The sequence below is a fragment of the Elgaria multicarinata genome, chromosome 4, assembly GCF_023053635.1.
Source record: "Elgaria multicarinata webbii isolate HBS135686 ecotype San Diego chromosome 4, rElgMul1.1.pri, whole genome shotgun sequence".
In the NCBI taxonomy this organism is placed as follows: domain Eukaryota; kingdom Metazoa; phylum Chordata; class Lepidosauria; order Squamata; family Anguidae; genus Elgaria; species Elgaria multicarinata.
This window is the reverse complement of record NC_086174.1, coordinates 56,628,069-56,649,690: the sequence shown is the minus strand read 5'-3', so window position 1 is coordinate 56,649,690 and position 21,622 is coordinate 56,628,069. Positions and strand designations below refer to the sequence as shown.

At 41.3% G+C, this 21,622-nt stretch overlaps 1 protein-coding gene across 1 annotated transcript in view; it reads left to right on the top strand.

Annotated features, from left to right (window-relative positions):
• The window catches only part of FMN2 (formin 2), a 177,304-nt gene that overhangs the window by 26,568 nt on the left and 129,114 nt on the right, over window positions 1-21,622 (top strand). The window contains exons 3-5 of the mRNA XM_063124336.1: window positions 3,455-3,602; window positions 11,600-11,611; window positions 14,072-14,133. Of these exons, the coding sequence (XP_062980406.1) occupies window positions 3,455-3,602; window positions 11,600-11,611; window positions 14,072-14,133 (222 nt within the window). The remainder of the gene's footprint in view (window positions 1-3,454; window positions 3,603-11,599; window positions 11,612-14,071; window positions 14,134-21,622) is intronic.

Here is a 21,622-nt window from a genome sequence, read left to right as displayed (position 1 = left end):
GTACTTTGTTCTGTAAACTGCTTTGAGACGGTCAAAAGGCAGTGTAGAAATAGGATTTTTTTAAAAATAAACATGAAACTTTGTGGTGGGCTTGCAATGCCACTACAATCAGATATGCTGGCTTGATTGCTTAGGACTAGGTTGCTACTTTAGTTAGCTCTGCTTTGTCATTAGTTCTGAGCTAGGTAATTATAGCAGAATGAGAAACACGATGAATATGAAATTCTGAGTGTGAGTGGTTGACATATCTAGAGCAAAATAAGGAGTCTAAGGCTACAATTCTATACACGAACATGGGAGTAATTCTCCCATGGGTCTTATGTCTGGATTGTACTATATATCTGGTATTCTAGTACTATGGACCTACAGCTTGCTGATATTGCATTACTCGTTAAAATCTATTGCAAAGATTCAACAGTGTTGCACCTTGGAATGTTAATAGCTTAATTGTGATTGTTCCCTCTAACAATGAAATTTTACAATGGGGATGAATGAAGCTGTAGTTCAGCTCCCATGATCATGGGCAATAGAGCATGCTGCAGCAATAATATACTGTCAATATAACCTTCAGCTTTCAAAGAATCAGTGGGGAAGAAGGGGAGGCCAGGTGGGCCTTTTCTGTCCAAGCAGGAGCCATTGCTGCCTGCTACACAGCCCAATTCCACTTGCAGAAATCAAGTACCCCTACTGATGAAGACAATAATGAAATTGAAACAACAGACCTTATGACTCCCAAAGTTTCTTGATAACAATTTGCGCAAGGTACTGGTTCCCCTCTATTTGGCACTGGTTAGGCCTCATCTTGAGTAGTGTGTCCAGTTCTGGGCACCATGCTTCAAGAAAGATGCAGACAAGCTGGAGCGTTTTCAGAGGAGGGCAACAAGGATGATCAGGGGTCTGGAAACAAAGCCCTATGAGGAGGCACTGAAAGAATTGGGCATGTTTAGCCTGGAGAAGAGAAGGCTGAGGGGAGACATGATAGCGCTCTTCAAATACAGAGGAGCGCCAGGATCTCTTCTCGATCATCCCAGAGTGCAGGACATGGAATAATGGGCTCAAGTCACAGGAAGCCAGATTCCAGCTGGACATCAGAAAAAACTTCCTGACAGAGCAGTATGACAATGGAACCGATTACCTAGGGAGGTTGTGGGTTTTCCCACACTAGAGGCATTCAGGAGGCAGCTGGACAGCCATCTGTCAGGGATGCTTTAAGGTGGATTCCTGCATTGAGCAGTGGGTTGGACTCGATGGCCTTATAGGCCCCTTCCAACTCTACTATTCTATGATTCTATGAACTTAGGTTAAAGACATGTCTTAGAAATTTATATTAGAAGATTGCTTTTCACTCCCTACCGAACTTCTTCATCCATAAAATAGGTGCAGGTCCTTCGCCATCCAGTAGCTAGCTCCAAGTCAAGGCTTCACCTTCCCATGGTTCTCTGAGCTCCACGCTCATCTTATCTTTAACATAGTTATTTGTTTTCCTGCAGTACATATCCTTAAGAATGATCAACAACTGAGCTGTTGGCATTTTTTAGCATAAAGGAAGCAATTTAGGGGGAGGAACCTAAGGGAAATAGTATTTTTCTCATATCATACATCCTATAATTTCTGTCCACCGTTGCCAGTGTATCTTTTTTCCTCTCCCCGCCCCTCCTCTGTTAATCCAGTACTGCTGACTAAGGCTCCTTGTAACATCCTTCTAGCCATTTGCGCAGGTCTGATGAATTGATTTCAGTTCTATTTCTATCGCATAGACATCTATTAACTCTTTCAGGGCAGCATTCTTTGTCTTAGGCCTTCCCAATGCTATGTATCTTGTAGCTTTGTGAAGAGACACCTGCACTGCATCGCATTATAGTGGCTATGCTGCTAACTGCTGTACGTCTTCAATAGCTCCTTATTTATTTATACGATGAGTCTGTCTACGTCAGTAATGAAACAAACAAGATAATGGCACTCCCCGAATTCAGCTTGGAGGTCAGGCACGCTTGTTCTTAGCTGTAAGTACCATGTAGGTTTAACTGTTAACTGGGCAGGAGGTTAAATTTTGTAGGTAGGTTGGTAGCAACTGTTTTGCAAGCCAGCACGGAGAAAAACTGGAATTGTTTGAGTAAATGTAACCAGAGGGAAGAAAGTAGCCGTACTGGTTAGGGACTGATAAAGTATTCCCAGATTCTGCAGACAAGTAGCTTGCTTCACCCAAATAGGATAGCTCTGCAGTTTAGAAGGAGCAGCCAAAATTGCTGTGTAAGAGAATATGCATATACACAGATCCTCATTTTGTCAATAACTGTATATAACAAGGCAGCTAGTTTGCAAAGCTAACATGCTTTGAAAAAGGGGTGGGGGGTGGGAGGTGGGAATCACCTTTTATTCTGGGAAGTTTCAGTGGTGAACAGATTCTGTATTCAGTAATTTGGTTATGGTAAGCAAAGTGCTTGTCATTTGGGACTGTAAGGCAGGTTTATGCAGAGCAGAAAATGTAAATCTGTAGTTGGCTTATCGAATGAAAGCACAGAGACGCAGACAAAATATAAACCTTCAAACAAGCTGTTTTCCTAATATGTGCTAATATTGAACAATTGCAGCGAGTATTTAAAGAACTGGTGGTTTTGTTTCTTCCCTGTTGTTTTTTAAGTTTAGTGTGTCTGTGTCTGATTTATTAATACAATGACCTCTTATATCCAGATGGATGTAAATACTGCTCATTTTAGAAAACAAGACAAAAAGAAATAGGGATTCACTGATCCTAATTCTAAGAGGAATTTTGAATGTCTAAATTGTCAAAACTCCAGAATAATGTATATAATCCTGCAATTAAAATTTAACCAGGACCTTGCTTGAATGTCATTAACTCTACCTTTACAATTGCATATTATAAATAGAATTGCTGTATCTCACTGTAGTTTAAGTGTGTTCTGCTTGGCATTGAACACTATTTTTTCATAACTGACAATATGATTAATTTAGAAATTATAATATGGATCAATGGTTTGCTTCACCCACCATGTAACATGGTGGTTAACAATATGTTTGACTTCCTTTAACAATTATGTTTGTTTAATGCAGCACATAGTGGGCTGTGTTCCCACTAATGCATTAGAAACAAAATTATCTAAATTTCTGTTGATAAGACTGATATATTTCTAGAGTTCAAATGCTATACAATCCATGTCTCATTCTTCTTTAAGCAATTCTTTGAGGCAAGTTGTTATTCCCATTTTATACATGTGGAATTGAGGAAGGGATAGTGCCTGGCACAGGGCAATTCAATTAATCCATGACTAACTGGGAATTTTTTGGGGAAAAAAATCTAATAAGAGATTTCATGAGACACGATATGAAAGAAAATAGTGAAGTAGCAGTGGATTGTTAAATACTCTTTGTAATAACTTTGATCCTGAAAATATGTAATATTTACATTTTATTTTTATTTTGTAAATGACTACAGCAAGATCAGCTTTACACTTGGGCTGCAGTCAACCAACCCACGCATTCATCTGATTACATTGAAGGAAGGTTTCCGAGGAGAATTCCGTCAGTGTGGCCACCACCGAAACCTCCAGATGAAGAACAGAGAGTGAAACACACAGAAAAAGGTAAGGCTTTGTGGTGCTACTGGGATGCACTATTTAAACTCGAATTATTGAAGGCACTATTGAAAACTGGACTTTTATTTAAAGCTGAGGTTGAGTCTTGGTAGCAGACTCAACAGTAGAGATTTTTTATTTTAAATTTTAAAGAAATCAAATTCTCTAGGTAACTTATAAAGCAAAAATTAAAAGACACCATTCACCATCCCCTCCCCCTCCCCAGCATAACATTATAGCTATGACATCAGAAACATTCACAGTCATTTCATTCACAGCCTATCAAGAACTGACGATTTCTCAACACTCATGGTCTTTACACTGCTTTTTAAAGGCCAAGCAGGAATTGCATAAACTTTCTGTAAGAGGAACCACCAAAAAGAAGGTGCTGCTTTTATTAGTGTGAAATAAGGATTGATATTGGGATATTTATCAGAGGGGATGGTCATGCTCAGTTCCTTCATTAGAATATTGAATTGTAAAAGTGAAATTGCTTAATTCCTTATTCTAGTGAATACCTTATTTTTACATTTAATAGGAAAGGGAATTGCATGAGGACGGCAGTAAAGGGACAGGGAGCAAGAGCTGAGATTAAACTACCCACAATTTTAATAACCGAACATAACACAGCATAGTAGCCATTAAACCAATGTAAAGGGAGTGATTCTAACTTTTCTGAATGAGATGACTGTGGAAGCTGGCGTGTTCAGCCAGCCAAAAAAATGTTGTTGTGGCACAACTGAGCTCACTCTTAAACTGCATTTCATAGAATACCCATTGTCCTTTGTGGGGAAAGATTGATGTTAGTTTTCCCATTGCAGACACCAGCAACTCCTGTTGGTTGTACTCTAATTTCACTAATGTAAATAGAAGTTCCACCTGGACTTACTTAATATGGCAACTGTGGCACCATGTTGCAGTGCTTGTGAGGTTCTCGTGCCTTTTCCCTTTGAAACCCATTAAAACAGTGCATTTTTACAGGGTGGCTGGACATTCTGCAAAATGCAGTGCTGTCGAAGGCTCCAGCCACCCAACACCCTAATTTCCCCAGAGTGCCTCTGGGCCCATGTAGCTTTGCATCATGTCCAGACTCCCTAAAACTATTTTTAAAAAACAAATCCCTCCCTGCCAGTGTATGTTAAGCAAATGGGGGGTTCAGCAGGGGGCAGAGAAATGGGGTGCACAAGGAAGAAGAAAGAGATTGGAGTTGAGTTGACTGGCAGAAAGAGAAAGAGTGAAGAAAAGATGGAGTTGGCAGGCACTGGGGAAATTAGAGGATTGAAAGCTAATTGATGAGGAGTTGATTTGGGGGCAATTTTCCTGTGGATTTGGGGAAATAAATTAATTTTAAAAAATTAGAGGTGATTTTGGGGAAATTAATTGGATTGCCTTCTCTGAATTGGGTCTTCTGTGGAGCAGAAAACTGTGGGTTCAAGGGAGTTGTTTTGTGTTTCAGAGCCCACTTCTGCCTTATGCATAGGTTCTTGGGCAAATTATGTATCTTTCAACCTCACCAGGTTGCCTTCGGTGAAATGAGTAGTTTGTGTCTGGTCATGCCCCCATAACAGCTATTTTGTCAGAGCCCCCTGGTATATATCTTTGCTATCTTAGCTGAGATTACCTTCCCAGGCGCCTTCCCCTACCCACCCATCCCAGGGCTTCTTCCTCCTCCTCCTCCTCCTCCTCCTCCTCCTTTCCCCCCCCCCCTAAAGACACTGGACATTCTGGCAAAAAGAACAAAACAAGTAATTAACAAACAAATATCAAAAAAGAACCCCGGAGGAAGACTATCTGGGAAATGAAAACATACCAGTCTAAAAGCCAATCATGGGAGAAATAACAAAAAAATCCTCCCCAGCAATTATAATTAGTGAGGAAACAATGTTATGCTCCTTCGCCAAATTAGTTGACTGCCTCAACTAACAGTTAGACTGGATGGAAAGGAGACCTTTAGGGACCCCGTTCCTCTTGCAAGACTTCAGGTGCTTCAAGCCTGAAGTTTTCCTCTGCAAGGCACTCAAGCATTTTCCCGCACTCTCTCTTATCTTCATGCAAGTGTAGCCATTTGAGGAGTGGGGTCCTTTGTTTTCTTTATATCCTGAAACCATTATTTTTTACTGATGGATTTATTTGCAGATCTCAAATATTTTAAAGTACTTTGAAACAATAGGCAAAAATGTGTGTGTGTGTGGGAACCTCCAAAAGATGTATGCATTTTATGGCAGGTCTCTTTTCATATGACCCCTGAGGCAAACCTTTTGGTCAGCCTTCCCCAACCTGGTGGCCTCCAAATGTGTTGGAGTACAACTCCCACCATTCCCAGCCAGCATGGGCATTGGCTATACTGGCTACGGATGGTAGAAGTTGTAGTCCTATGCACTTGGAAGGCACCAGGTTGGGAAAAACTGCTTTATATTACCTGGATTTCTTCCATTTAAAGCTTGCATTTCCTTTGGGAACTGTTTATTAGTTAACACAAATCTGACACCTGTGCTGCTACACCTGGGAATTGCTGGTTTCATAACTGCTTCTCTCTAGGACTGGATAATCAAGGATGGGTTACAAAGTCTCTTAAGATTGTCAGCATGCTCTGGCATTAGACTTTTTGTGCCTTTCCTCATAGAGTTGCATTCTAATCTTTTAATCATTCCTTGATCTTTCCTTTTTTGATATTGATTTTCAAGTATTTACAACAATTTGTCTCCTAGGAAACAACCTTAGCATCGGAAGAAATCTATTTAACTCCAATATTTCATTTAGCTTTCCCTTACATCAAATAATTCTTTCCACGATTTTTCATTTCTAAATTAGTAGTACAGTTTCTGAGTTGTTCAATATTGTGTTTGGATTCAAAGAAGACACCTCATAAATGTCTTTCATTTTGTCCAATTTTTGCCAACACTGGCTCATTTGCTATTTTATGAGCTCATTTGCTCATTTGCTCTTGTACTGGTTCACAGTGGACCTGATCCAAATCTAAGCCACATGTACCTACTGTAGAATAAAATTAAATATGAAGCTCAGCTACATGCTACGTAATTAACAAAATGTTGTGAACCTCCCAGAGAGCTTTGGCTACTGGATGGTATGGAAAGGTAAAAAAAAAAAAAAAATGTGTAATTTGACTCTGACTCCCCCATCTCTTCACACAGCACATAGTTAAATTATGGAACTCACTACCACAGGATATAGTGATGGCCACCAATCTGGATGGCTTTAAAAAGGGGGTTGGATAAATTCCTGGAGGTGAAAGCTGTCAATGGCTACTAGCCCTAATGGTTGTGTGCTATCTCCAGTATTCGAGGCAATAAGCCTGTGTGCACCAGTTGCTGGGGAAAATGGGTAGGAGGGTGCTGTTGCACCATGTTCTGCTTGTTCATCCCTGGCCGATGGCTAGTTGGCCACTGTGTGAACAGAATGCTGGACTAGATGGACCCTTGGTCTGATCCAGCAGGGCACTTCTTATGTTCTTATGTTCTTATCTATTGACCTTCTGCCTCCCCATATCCCACATTCCTTCCAAAGGTGTCCTGACCCCGAGGAACCGTTTTTCAGGAGTGCTGGGGCTACAGTGCAAAGGAGGGGGTGAAAGGCTCTGCTCTGTGAGCAGAACACCACTTGTGGTTCTCTGGATCCAACCCTATATCTTCTAATACAGATACTATGACAGGTTTATCTAGAATTAGAGCAGGTCTGTATTTATTCAATAATCTAAGAGAAAATTCCTATAGCTCTTAGAGAGGATCTGGGGTGCCACAGGAAGCTGCGGATCATCTCCTCCATGCCCATAGACAGTGCTTTGAGCACCAAGGAGGAGTTGTGATCATTGATTATCCCTACCTGACTCCCTCCCTGCTTCCAGCCACCGCGGAAAGCTTCTCTTACAGGGCTCAATTGCGAACTCATGACAGAAGTCAGAGAGGGAGAAAAGGGGGCATCCTGGCGGGAGGAGGGGAAAAGGATGTGCAATATTTATTTATTTATTACATTTTTATACCGCCCAATAGCCGAAGCTCTCTGGGCGGTTCACAAAAATTAAAACCATCATAAAACAACCAACAGGTTAAAAACACAAATACAAAATACAGTATAAAAAGCACAACCAGGATAAAACCATGCAGCAAAATTGATATAAGGTTAAAATACAGAGTTAAAACGGTATAATTTAAATTTAAGTTAAAATTAAGTGTTAAAATACTGGGAGAATAAAAAGGTCTTCAGCTGGCGACGAAAGGAGTACAGTGTAGGCGCCAGGCGGACCTCTCTGGGGAGCTCATTCCACAACCGGGGTGCCACAGCGGAGAAAGCCCTCCTCCTAGTAGCCACCTGCCTCACTTCCTTTGGCAGGGGCTCACGGAGAAGGGCCCCTGTAGATGATCTTAAGGTCCGGGTAGGTACATATGGGAGGAGGCGTTCCTTCAAATAACCTGGCCCCAAACCGTTTAGGGCTTTAAATGTCAATACCAGCACTTTGAATCGGGCCCGGACCTGGACTGGCAGCCAATGAAGTTGTAAAAGGACTGGCATAATGTGATCTCGCTAGCCAGTCCCTGTTAGTAAACGGGCTGCCCTGTTTTGTATCAGCTGAAGCTTCCGGACCGTTTTCAAAGGCAGCCCCACGTATAACGCATTGCAGTAATCCAAACGAGAGGTTATCAGAGCATGGAAAACTGTAGCTTGGCTATCACTGTCCAGATAAGGGTGCAGTTGGTATATCAGCCTAAGCTGATAAAAGGTGCTCTTTGCCACTGAATTCACCTGTGCCTCAAGTGAGAGTTCTGGATCGAAGAGCACCCCCAAACTACGGACCCGATCCTTTAGGGAGAGTGCAACCCCGTCCAGGACAGTGCAACCCCAATATCCTATGGGTTTTCCTTTCCACTCCCCAATTTCCGAAAGGTTCGCCAGCTAGATGGGCTCAGAGGTTTTCACAGCTTTTTGCCTTTAAAATGGAAGAATGCGAGCAAATCACCTCTGTCCTCCTCTTGCCCTGCCTGGATTTTGCTGGACAGGGAGTGGGTTCCGAACTCAGAGCCTCTTATCTATTGGGAGCACAGCGCATCAAATTGCACACTAGGAATATTAGAGGATATAAAATTATTGTTTTTTCCAATAGATTTCCAATAGTTTTATCTTAGCCCAAAGAATATAGTCTGGAATAGAATGTAGTCTATATCAGCCTTCTCCAACACAATGTCCTCAAGACATATCAGACTGAAATTCTCATCATCCTTTGGCTCTGCTGGCTGGGGCATATAGGAGTTGCAGTCCAAAAGACCTGGAGAGCACCACATTGGGGAAGGGTGGTCTATATATTTTGTTCTGGGGTTTTGACACATTCCTTATTATAGGTGTCATCAGATGAGCATTTAATTGCACGTTCATTACTGCCCACTCACGGTTTTTTGTGCATCCTTTGGATGGCAGTCCACTTCCTGTATGGCTCCTGCCCCTTCTGGTCTTTTTCCACGGCAAAATAGACCACAGTAAATACGACTTATTTTTTAAAGCAGAACTTGCCGCCATTTCCTACTGTGTGTAGGAAAAGCAGCACAATAAAAACGCCCACTGAATGGGCCGTGTGGGCGTTGCTGCTTCCTCTTCCTTTCCTTATGTAAAAAAATCATCACTATTGTGGGACAGCAGAAGGAGGCCGTGGTGATGGCAGGGAAACACGATTTCCCCCCTGTCTGATAACACACTACTTTGGCCATACAGCCACACAGGCATACATAATAACCTGCATAATGATTTTAATTTTAAATTGAGGACACAGGGACCACCACTCCAACTTCCATAATCCTTTGCAGTAAAATGTTTTCTAGCTTATCAACACCTTTCTCAAATTATAACATGTGAAACGTGAGCCCCAGCCAGCCTGGGCAATGGTCAGGGATTATGGGAATTAGCCCAAAACATCTGGAGAGCAACAGGTTGCCTTCCATTGCTTTATACATTGCTTTAAATAAGTGCTTCTTTAATGGCATCAAATACTGACACTAGTCTTTTGTCTGTCATCATCATATATTTTGTTACTTTTGTACTTGCTATATCTCACAAGTTTTGCCGTTATACTGTACAGAAAATGATCTTCCAGTTTATCACGCTTCATTTAATTTTTATAGTTGTCTATATAAAAGTTCAAGGTTGCGTCCAAGTGTGTTCTTCTGAACTGTATAGTCTGCAGCAAAAGCATTCAGTCACATACAGTTTCTCTCCTTCTAACTACTCCATGCTCAGGTTCCATCAGCATGAACATGGTTTGAATCTGTTTTGATCAACAGTGATCACAAAGCTGTTTCTGAAAATGAGATGAGAAAGATGTACCTCTTCTTTTGCACATAGACCTCTTATATTTTTACAGGTCCACTCCTGCATTAATTCGGACAACAGAACTGTTTCTTCATTTGAACCAATGAATGCAGTCAATAACATTGGATTTGTGCATAGAAGAACAAGTGTTAGATATTTGATTCCTCCCAAACAATCAGACCACATCTTGTCTTTGTAGCAACCACAATTTCTGTTCTGCTATCTAGTACTTCCTTTACAGTGGAGTGAACAATATTGCCCCCTCTGGTAACCTGAAGAATGCATTCCTGGCATGCTTATATAGCATAGCCAGATTCACAATTCAGTTTTTACAACTGAATATTTTTACAGTTTCCCTTATTATATGTACTAAGGGTTTTCAAGGAGACAGGGACATGAGGGAGGGGCAGGGCTTGTATGTACACCCCAGCCTCCCTACACAGTTTTAGCCCATCTCTTGCATAGGGCTTATTAGGTTCCTTGATTTCTCTTATTCCTGAGAATAGTTGTGATGGTAGTTGCTTCTCACCATTCCACAAAGAAACAACAGCCTCAACAGAATCTCCAGCTCTATCTGCTGAAAACACCCCCAGATCATTCAGGAACCCCTCCTGTTCCATAAGTCTCTGAGAGTGGACCATCCTGACAGCTCTTGGAGAAGGAGTATAGCAGCTGCTGGAGGGAATTTTCCTATCACTAGAAATTTTATTTATTTATTTATTACATTTCTATACCGCCCAATAGCCGAAGCTCTCTGGGTGGTTCACAAAAATTAAAACCATAGTAAGACAACCAACAGGTTAAAAGTACAAATACACAATACAATATAAAAAGCACAACCAGAATAAAAACCACGCAGCAAAATTGATATAAAATTAAAATACAGAGTTTAAACAGTAAAATTTAAATTTAAGTTAAAATTTAGTGTTAAAATACTGGGAGAATAAAAAGGTCTTCAGCTGGCGACGAAAGGAGTACAGTGTAGGCACCAGGCGGACCTCTCTGGGGAGCTCATTCCACAACCGGGGTGTCACAGCGGAAAAAGCCCTCCTCCTAGTAGCCACCTGCCTCGCTTCTTTTGGCAGGGGCTCATGGAGAAGGGCCCCTGTAGATGATCTTAAGGTCCAGGCAGGTACATATGGGAGGAGGCGTTCCTTCAAATAACCTGGCCCCAAACCGTTTAGGGTTTTAAATGTCAGTACCAGCACTTTGAATACCAGCACTGTTAGTAAACGGGCTGCCCTGTTTTGTACCAGCTGAAGCTTCCGGACCGTTTTCAAAGGCAGCCCCACGTATAACACATTGCAGTAATCCAAACGAGAGGTTATCAGAGCATGGATAACTGTAGCTAGGCTATCTGAGCCTAGCTACAAATGAGTTTGTCAAATTAAGCACTGTATAGGAATGTATTGCTGGGTCTTAATATCCAAACCCCAAACTCTGTCCAATGATGTCATAGTTCTGTACATTCTTTGCAGTAAGACTATGCATTTAAATCTTGTTTTTAAAAATCAACAGCTTGCATCTATCGTTTTGTTTAACTGGTCATCTAAATGTTTCAACCCTTCATTATTCTATGAATATGCTCTTTTAAAAATCTGTTATTTTTTACTGTCTAAACTGATATGAATAATGAAATTACTCTTTAGTGAAAGTACCTTTTTGTGATCATTTTTTTACATGCCTGCTAATAGAAGATGGACAAGGTTAGTAATCAAGTGTATAATGCATTTTCTTAAGAGGAAAGTTAAATTTATGTGAATGAGAATAAATCCTACAGGTTAACGAGTCAGATACCATTGCATCCCAGTCAAACATATCTGTCCTAGAAAAAGCAATGAAAAGTAATTGGGTTAACCGAAAATGTTATCTTAAACTTCTGTTTCTTACTTCTGAAAGGCTCAAAGTATGTACAAGGATTCACTTGCATTTACACTTTACCACTAAGAAGGTCATCACATGGGGAATCGTGTTTGCTTACCGTTGCTTCTCTACCTGTGCGTTTGTTCCTCATTACTCCCTCTTTTGAAAGAGGAAGTAAACAACATGCACATGGCTCATTCAGTGGGCCGTTTTGATCGCGCTGCTTTTCCTGCACACAGCAGGAGATAGCGGCAACTTCCATCTTTAAAAATAAGTCGGACTTAGTGGGGTGGTTTTTTTGTGGCACGATGAAGGCTAGAAGAGGTGGGAGGTGCATGGGAGGCAGATGACGTCATGAAAGGGACCAGTGAAAATCCGTGAGTGCCCAGTAACGAGTGCGCAATAAAACGCTCATCTGATGGAGCTGTAAGTTACACTAGAAATATAACTGGATGTTCTGTAAGCCTGTAAGGTCTGTTTCAGCAGTAGTAATTTAGTGTTAAATCAGTAAACCAAAATGCTCTAATTGCAAGCATTTATGTGCAGGGTATTAAACACAAGAAGGAGTTGATGCTCAAATGTAGCAGTGTGCTTACATACAAGATAAAGTTTTATCAGCTGTCATCTCTGTGAGTTTTTTCACTTCCACCTCCACTCATTGACAACTGCTGTTATGTCACAGAGGACAAAAGGAAGGACTGGTCACAAAAGAGTGTAGGGATAAATTTAACAGATATAAGGAAGGGCAAAATTATTGTGAACAAAGCCAGAGCACAGAGGGACACAGGGCCAGCCCACCCATGGAAAAGGGTGAGGCACCTGCATCAAGTGATGGAATGGGAGGAGTGACAAATTGCCAAAACTTGCAAACATATTTGTTGTTGTTTTAAATCCAATCTGTACACATTTTGTTATTTTGTTTGACAAAGTAGAGTGAAATAGCTTAATGAGATTTTAGATGAAGATACTGCTGGACTGACAATTGACAATAAATCATAGAGAAACAACAAAGCCACCAGGTCAAAGCATTGGCTAGGGGGTGGGGATAGGGGCAGGAGATGACATTTTACCTATGCTCAGAAACCCTGGGCTGAAATGCCATTAATACCAGTTGCTGTGAAACAACAAGGGAAGAGACTGTTTTGCATACTAGGAAAACACAAAAAGCTTATTTGCATACCATACATAAAATCGTACTCTGGATCTAGTTAGGCTAAATTTAATGCTTATACATTACTGTTACTAACAAAGAAGAATGAGTAGTGCAAAGAAGTCACCAAAGTCTTTGGGCCCACAACCTTTGCCTGACCTAGGAGAGGCCTCCATTTGTGCCACCTATTGGAGGAGGTGCTGTCAGTATCAGAGAAGCTGTGCTGAGGAGCAGGTCCAGGCCTCAAAAGCCATCAGCCAGCTGGTGTCCACAGTTTCTGTGAGGGATGGATGGATGAAATGGTGTTGTAGCTGGAGAATACTATGGAGGAGAGGAAAATGATGAGTGAAGGTGGCATTAATTGGGATGGACACTGCTGCAAAGCAAGATATTTCTCTCCCCTTGTTCTTCATAGTTGCTGAAAAACTTCAGAGAGGCAAGGACTGGATCTTTGTGTTGGACATGTGGATCATCAGAAATGGGTGTCCTGCTCCTTATGGTGGGATGCCCACTTCCTCTTCCCCACCACTCACACTGATTTCAACTGCTGATTTTAATGATGGTTATAATAAACTGTGCTGTGGGTTAAGACCAGCATTGAGTTGACTGTTAGTCAATTATGTGTTTGATTGACACATCCCCCACCCTTTCTCCCACCCTCAGTCCTCCTGCTAATATCCTATCAGCCATTGCAAGTACTACCAGCTGGTTGCTTTGGTTGCTCTTGCAGTCGCCAAAAATAATGAACTGTGTGCGATGAAATAGTCACCAGTGTCCGACACACGACATGATAACCAGCAATTGTTCAAATAATCAACTCTGCACAGCGTTGGTTATTTCAGCTGAATAACCAACCGTGGTGTGAAAAATTCCCAACAGACAACACAATAACCAACCGTTGACTATTTAACCCACTGTTGGTTATCATGTCATCCGAACCCAGTCAGTGTGTTACTCCAACTAGAGGCAGACACAAACAGAGAAATAGACATCCCAAATCCAATAAATTTGTGTGGCTTGGATATACAGTTTTTATTTTGAACTATGGTTGGATAAAATCTGTAGTTTCAGATAGTTTTCAAATTCTTTATTTCAAGATACTTTGCTACTTGCAATAATAACAAGCAACTCTGAATTATATTTTCCAATACAGAATGGGAAGCTGCTGCTGTTACAACAAAGACAGAGCATACAGAGGATGTTTGGCAGGTACAGGTAAGATCTCTGAAGGAAAATACTACTATTTTTAAACCTCAGCCCATGGACAATATTTATTTTATATCTGAAAGCTGACAAAAATATAATATTAATTTGTATATGCACATCCCTCATAGATTTTCCAACTCTAGATTATTCAACGCAGCTGGATTCATGAAATGAAAATGTTGTATTTGACTTTGAGGAGATTTGAAGTGGTATGAAAGTCATGTTAAATTGGCAAGGATTATTTATCTGTGCAGGTCATGACTTGATGCTGCAGTCACCAAGTACAGTGGTGGCCAAAATTGTGGACACTTCATATTTTGCAACTTTGCATGCTTATAGAAAATGTTCTGCTTCACGAAATTCAAATGTTTATATATCAATTGAAAGAGAATTTAAAGCTGAATTCAATACAAAAAAACAGAATGCAAATATCTGCAGTACAAAAAAGGTTATGCTTACTTTAGTCTAAAAACGAACACAGGTGTGATTGAGTGAAGAAGCGGATTGGAATTGCAAACCCTACTGGCCAATCACAGTCCTTGTTCTGGGGACCAATCACATGGCAGTAGCTGCGATACATCATGTTTCAAGTTGGGGAAAGTCAGTTTTGCTGTTTGTTCTGTAACTGAAGCGCAACTGGAGATTGTGTGAATATCTGAAGTGTTTCTCAAATTAAAAGTGTACGTACATACATCATAAATAGAGCAATGGCACCAAAGAAAAGAGTTGATTGGACACCCAGGAAAACAAGCAGGATGCTTGTATTACGTGAATCAGGTCTTTCAGTTAATATATAAACATATTAATTTCGTGAAAGAACATTTTCTATAAGCATGTGAAGTTGCAAAACATGAAAATTTCAAAAAGTGCCCATAATTTTGGCCACCACTGTAGTAAACAGGCTTGTGCAAACTAGTCCATACTTAGGCTGAAATAACACATTATGTTAAATGCATTGTTTTTTTAAAGTAGCCCTCACAGGGAAGAGAGCCCAGAATTGTGACTGTGACACTCAAGGAGTATGACTGATCCATCCCTGCCTACCCAGATGCACACTTGAAGTCTCAATTAAAAGCACCCACTGAAGCTGGTATTTGTTGTGGGGGTGAAGTTGCTGTTGATGCCAATAGCAACTTTCCTCTTGAGGCAAATAGCAATTTGGCAGAAATTCTGCTGAATCTCAGCCATCGGGGAAAGCGTTAATCCCTCTCTCCATGCATCTCAGCCCTGATCAAGTCCTTCCATGGCTGCTATTGAAACACAACATAACATTATCATTGATCATGTATTTAATTTAACGTGTAGTTTGGCTTTCAATGTGACTTCCAGACTAGATAGAACCTTAAGCACTGAAGGGGGTCGACTTGTGAAGATTTGTAAGGTAGTGGTATATTGCAATCCTGTTCCTTAAATGCATTTTTAAAAAAGGAATTTGTGCTATTTAGTAGTAAAATTTCATAACACTCATGATTTTGTGGTCATTACTTCTCTAAAGTTAAGATCCCCCCCCCCATAACTTACCTTCTCTGTCTTGGCACCTTCTGGCTGAATTGATGTAATTGCAATGTTGGTGCAGGTGGGCTTCATTGGGGAGATCTTTCCATAATTGGGGGGCCACCACTGAGAAGGCCCTCTCTCTTGTTGCCATTCTCCAAACTTCCCTCAGAGTAGGCACCCAGAAAAGGGCCTTAGATGTTGAATGTAGTGTATGGGTAGGTTCATGTCAGGAAAGGTGTTCGGTCAGGTATTGTGGTCCTGGGCCATGTAAGGCCTCATAGGTTAGAAGCCCCTAGGAGAGTAAACAGAAAATATATACTAAATTATAGGTTTTCAAGTTCTTTTCTCTATGTCCACTTTTCACCACATGATCCTGTGGATGCACTTTCACATATACGCATCCTTTTCCATGTACTAGATCCATTTTGGCACAATTTTTCTGTGAATCTTCACTACGCCTTTGTGTCAGATCATTTTCCCCAGAGATAGAAAACAATATTCAGATATCAAATAGTGAAAGATATAATGAACAGTGTCTAAAATGAAAAAGGACAAAATGGTAACGTAGTTTTAATACAGATAATATTTAATCTGAAAATTTAAATAGCGGAAAAAGCATCTCTAGATGAGGCTTTTATTGTGCCATCTCCCTGCCTCATCCACAGAATTGTACTGTGGATCTAAATGATGTTGTCTCCAACTCGTAACCCTCCCGTGTTTTCCCAATACTCCTTCCATCTTTTTTTCTTACCACAGCAAATCCATTAAGGAAGAAAAGATGGAATAGCTTCTGAATGGTAGTGCTAAGAGCACTCGAAGCCCCTAGGAGAGTAAACAGACAACACACACACTAAATTAAGGCTTCTTCGTTCATCTTTTCAACTAATACCAGGCTCAGAATTGGGTTACAGGTGTTAATACCTTGATCTAACTACTTACATAAAATGATCTTTCACTCTAATAGGTGATGATGTGGGACAAGAAAATTGGAGAAGCCTATTGTGTTGGGATTTTTTGAAGGTGAAGTTCCCTGATATTCTACCATGACCTGTGTGAACAAGCAAATTTAATTATTTGATATCTCTTTTCATGGCTGAATCTACACTGGTGCTCCTAACAATGTAGATGAGTCCTTATGACGTTTATTTTCAATCCCGTTTTTATACATCTCAATGCACACTCGTCCCTTTCCTTCCTTTTACCCGTTAAAACATCAGTTAAACAGGACACACTCTCTTTCACTTACTGCATCAGCGGGGCGTTTCTTTAACCGTCACATGCAGTGACTCACTCCTTATGATGGGATCCCACTTCCTCTTCCCCACCCCTCCTGCTGATTTCGGTGCCGAAATTAGATGTCCATGACCCCAGGGCAGCAATTGGATATCAGGGAATGTTTGAATATTTATTTATTTTATTTATTATTGCATTTATATCCCACCTTTTTTCCTCCAAGGAACCCAAGGCAGTGTACATAATCCTCCTCCCCTCCATTTTATCCTCACAACAACAACCCTGTGAGGTAGGTTGGGCTGAGAGTCTGTGACTGGCCCAAAGTCACCCAGTGGGTTTCCATGGCTGAGTGGGGACTAGAACCCGGATCTCCCGGCTCCCAGTCCAACACTTTAGCCACTACGCCACACATGCAGATGTAGCGGTAATGCTGAGACGAGTCACATGCTACATGATGCAATGATTTTTCTGTGGTAAGAAATGGGATATATTGCGGGAGATAGAAGGATAAAATAATGAGGATAAAGTGTGAAATTAAGTGCAACAGTGGCCCATGAAGTAATCGTTACCCTTGCTTAACGTTATAACACATATGTGTAGATTCCCACATATCTTCCAGCTGGGGACAAATAATCCAAATTCCAGAGAGCTTCCTTTTAACCACTTCTTATTCTAACCTTTACTTAGAATTTTCATTGCAAATTGGATGCTTTCATGCATACGTTTCTTCTTTGGACAGAGGGACATTCTAGAAGTGGGAAGTTCCCCTGTTGAGGATTAGAAAGTTGAGAGTGTTAGTGGTTGGAAGCTCCCTATTTTGGGTAGCATGTTCCTACCTTGTTTAGGAAGCAGCTGCAGGCAGTGCTGTCTCCTCAGTCCTGTTTGTTTCACCTTACCATCTTTATTAGTTCTTAATTTATTTTTATTTATTTATTAAAACATTATATCCTGCCCTATATCACAAGGATCTCAGGGTGTTGTACAGATAAAATCATACACATAAAATAGAATAAATATACAATTCTAAAACAAATAAAACCATTAATATGTTAAAACAAATATGAAATTTTAAAACAGTAAAATCCAATTATAACAAGAGAGTGTCTTAACCTAGGGCCAAAATAAAGCCAGTGCTGGCACCAGTCGGGCCTCAAGGGCAAGGGCATTCCACAGCCAGGGTTCCACAACAGAGAAAGCCCTCTCCTATATAGCGTATATTTCGCATTGGTGGGGCGTGGAGAAGGACTCCTTTGACAGATCTGCGGTCTTGGGCAGGCAGATATAGGGAGAGGCGCTCCCTCAAGTTTCAAGATCCCAAGTCATTTAGGGCATTAAACGTCATTACCAACACCTTGAATTCTGACCAGAAATGTATTGGCAGCCAGTGAAATTCCTGTAAGACCGGTCTCTGTGAGATGTTCCAGTTAGCAGTCTAGCCGCTGCATTTTGAACTAGCTTCAACTTCCGTGTCGTCTTCAAAGGCAGCCCCATGTAGAGCGCGTTGCAGTAATCTAATCGGGAAGTTACCAGTGCATGCACTACTGTGGCTTGGTTTTCTGTCCAGGAAAGGCTGTAGCTGGAGGATCAGCCGAAGCTGACCCCAAGTACTCTGGACCAGGGAGTCTACCTGGGCCTCCAGTGACAAGGATGGAACTAGGAGTACTCCCAAGCTACGCACCTGCTCCTTCAGAGGGAGTGCAACCCCATCCAGAACAGGTCGCTTACCCAATTCCTGGACTTGGGAACCACCAACCAACAGAGCTTCTGGCTTATCAGGATTCAGCTTCAGTTTTTTAGCCCTCATCCAGCCCATTACAGCTAACAGGCACTGGTTCAGCACTTTCACCACCCCAGCTGACTCTGACAACAAGGAGAAATAGAGCTGAGTATCATCAGCATATTCTAATTTTGATTTACTCGCATCTTTTTATTATTTCTTTAGACTCAGCTAGATAAGCAGATTTCCAACTAGAAGCACAGGCTAGGAGGAGGGGTGCTCTCCCTCGCCCAATAGCTGTACTCAGGTGTAGCACAGACTCTTTTCTCCAGTTCATTGCTCCTTTGTGCCTTTTATGGATTCCCCCACTCTTGTTCATGGGGTCTCAATGATACTAAAAGTATGGTGCCTTTCCCACATTTTCTCCCACAACAGGAGCTGCCATATTACCACCGCTGCCAAGGATGCAGTGCAATGCCAATTCAGTACGAGTGAGTTCTTCTGCAGGACTTTTCAGGCCCCAGCAGTGCCAATCTACCTGGCCAATCTTGACTGGATGAATTTGGTTATCTTACTGGAGGCTTTGAAATTACTTCCAGCAATCACCCAGTTCTCCACCCTGGTTATAGCCCTATTCAGATATCCTGAAACTGAGAAAAATATATGAGAACGGGGGAAGACACTATCCTCATTCCCCTCTGTCATCATGTCCAACAGCCTCTACACATGGAGGGAGAATTTCTGAAGGGGGAAGCCTCCGGTGTCCCGACGTGATTTTGAATGCTGGAAAACTCCACGGAGAGCCTCCGCTGGTACAGAAGTCTCTTCCATTTAGCAAGTTACCTTCCATATGTAGAGGGCAAAGGAAGTGATGACAGAGAGTGCTGCTCCTCCTTATATGCTCCTGTTTCTCAATGTGAGGTTGCCTGAGTAGGGCTTATGCCTACTGGCAACCTGAAGTGTCAATGGGATCACCACCCAAGATACAGCTGTTCTCCTAGTTCCTCTCTTTCCCTTTCCTTAGGGGGGAAAATGAAGTAATTCCCTTTGCACTGTACTTTTTGCTGCAAACTTGAAAAAGAGGCACTGCAACTCTTTTGATCAAGAGATTGTAGCAATAATTTGCTGGAACACCTCCTTGGTGGGTGGGTGGGTGTGTGTGTTCCCATTTGTACCTATCGACTTTTCCCTTCCAAGGCTAATAGCTTTGGGGTGTTTGGGGAGAAAAGGGTTCACCCTCTCCCCTGTCCTGTGATCCTGGCCCTTTCTACACCTAAGGGTTATCCCAGGAAAATGGAGGGATCGTCACTGCCTGCTCCCTGGATCCCGTGGCATTTGGATGCACAGGAACGATTCTGGGATATAGGGCTGGTGTAGACATGCCTCCTGATAATCCCCCTCCCATGTGGCTCTTAACAGTAGAACAAACAAATACAAGTGATGTGTTTCATGTCATGTCTCATTTGGCCCTAAACTAGCTCTTAGTCTCTGTCTAGTCTATTTCTTTAATGTGTGAATATATCCTACTTTTTTAACTCTGGAACTTTATCAGAAATCCATGATCCGAGAGTACATAGTATTCTTTCATTGGTTTAGATTTGCCCTATCCATATGGTAGAGGTTAGTTAACAGCATGCTATTTTCTGATCTTGATTAGTTGCACAATCACCCTGTTATGTTTCACTGGGAAATAGAGACTGTGACTGTGGCTTGGCCAGGACCATGTGCTGACAGTAAGCAGCTTTGGACATTGAAACAAATGGGAGGACAGGAAGTTCAATTGAGTTATATTGTCTCTTCTTTGCTTGTTTTGGATATCTACAGATGAGATAGTGTATCTCTCTTTCCTTACATGGAAAGATTTATGAAATCACCTTAAGAACATAAGAAGTGCCCTGCTGGATCACACCAAGGGTCCATCTAGTCCAGCACTCTGTTCACACAGTGGCCAACCAGCCATCGGCCAGGGACCAACAAGCAGGACATGGTACAACAGCACCCTCCAACCCATGTTCCCCAGCAACTGGTGCACACAGGCTTACTGCCTTGAATACTGGAGATAGCACACAAACATCAGGGCTAGTAGCCATTGATAGCCTTTGCCTCCAGGGATTTATCCAACCCCCTTTTAAAGCCATCCAAATTGGTGGCCATCACTACATCTTGTGGTAGTGAGTTCCATAATTTAACTATGCACTGTGTGAAGACGTACTTCCTCTTATTTCTCCTGGATCTCCCACCAATCAGCTTCATGGGATGACCACGGGTTCTAGTATATTGAGAGAGGTAGAACATTTGAAGAACATAGTATACAAAGAATATTATACTTGTGTTTTCTCTACCCAGTTAGTTTTGAATGCTTGATGGTGCTCTGTGTCCATAGCTCAATTGGAATCTGAACCCAAGATTTGCAGGTCAATTGATTAGGTACACTATACTCTCCAGTACACAAACCATTTTTTGATTTTATATCTATGTGGTTTTTTAAAGGGGTGTGTCACTTCTCAATCGAATTAATATTTGAGTATCCGGTTCTTGCTGTTTTCTGGTTTCAGAAACTAGGCCATAATTTCTGAGTTCTTAAATGGTCATTGAGTTCTTTTTGGTCATAAATCTGAATTTCTTTCAGAAACTCAATACTTGTCATCAAGAAACACTTAGAACTGTTTTGTTCCATAAAGTTTCCAAACAAGACAATTGAGTTGCTGATTGTACAACTCAAATTATAGGTCACATTGGAACCCAGTGTACCTCTGTTGAATTTGGCAGCCCTTAGACACTGAAGACAGATTTATCCTGTAAGATTTATAGCTGTATTTTTCCAAGAATATGAAATGAGTAATGTGGACTTCGGAAATCTCTTGCGTGCAACACTTTTTGGAAGATGATGAGAAAAGCTTTCTGCTATATCCCTATTTTTAGATTATCACCTTTACAGCAGGGCCTGTCTTATTTTTAATTTTTTGTGAAGCACCTAATAATTTTAGATACCATATAAATAATCAACATATGCATGTAGCCATTATATTTTGGCTGCAGTACTGTGCCCAA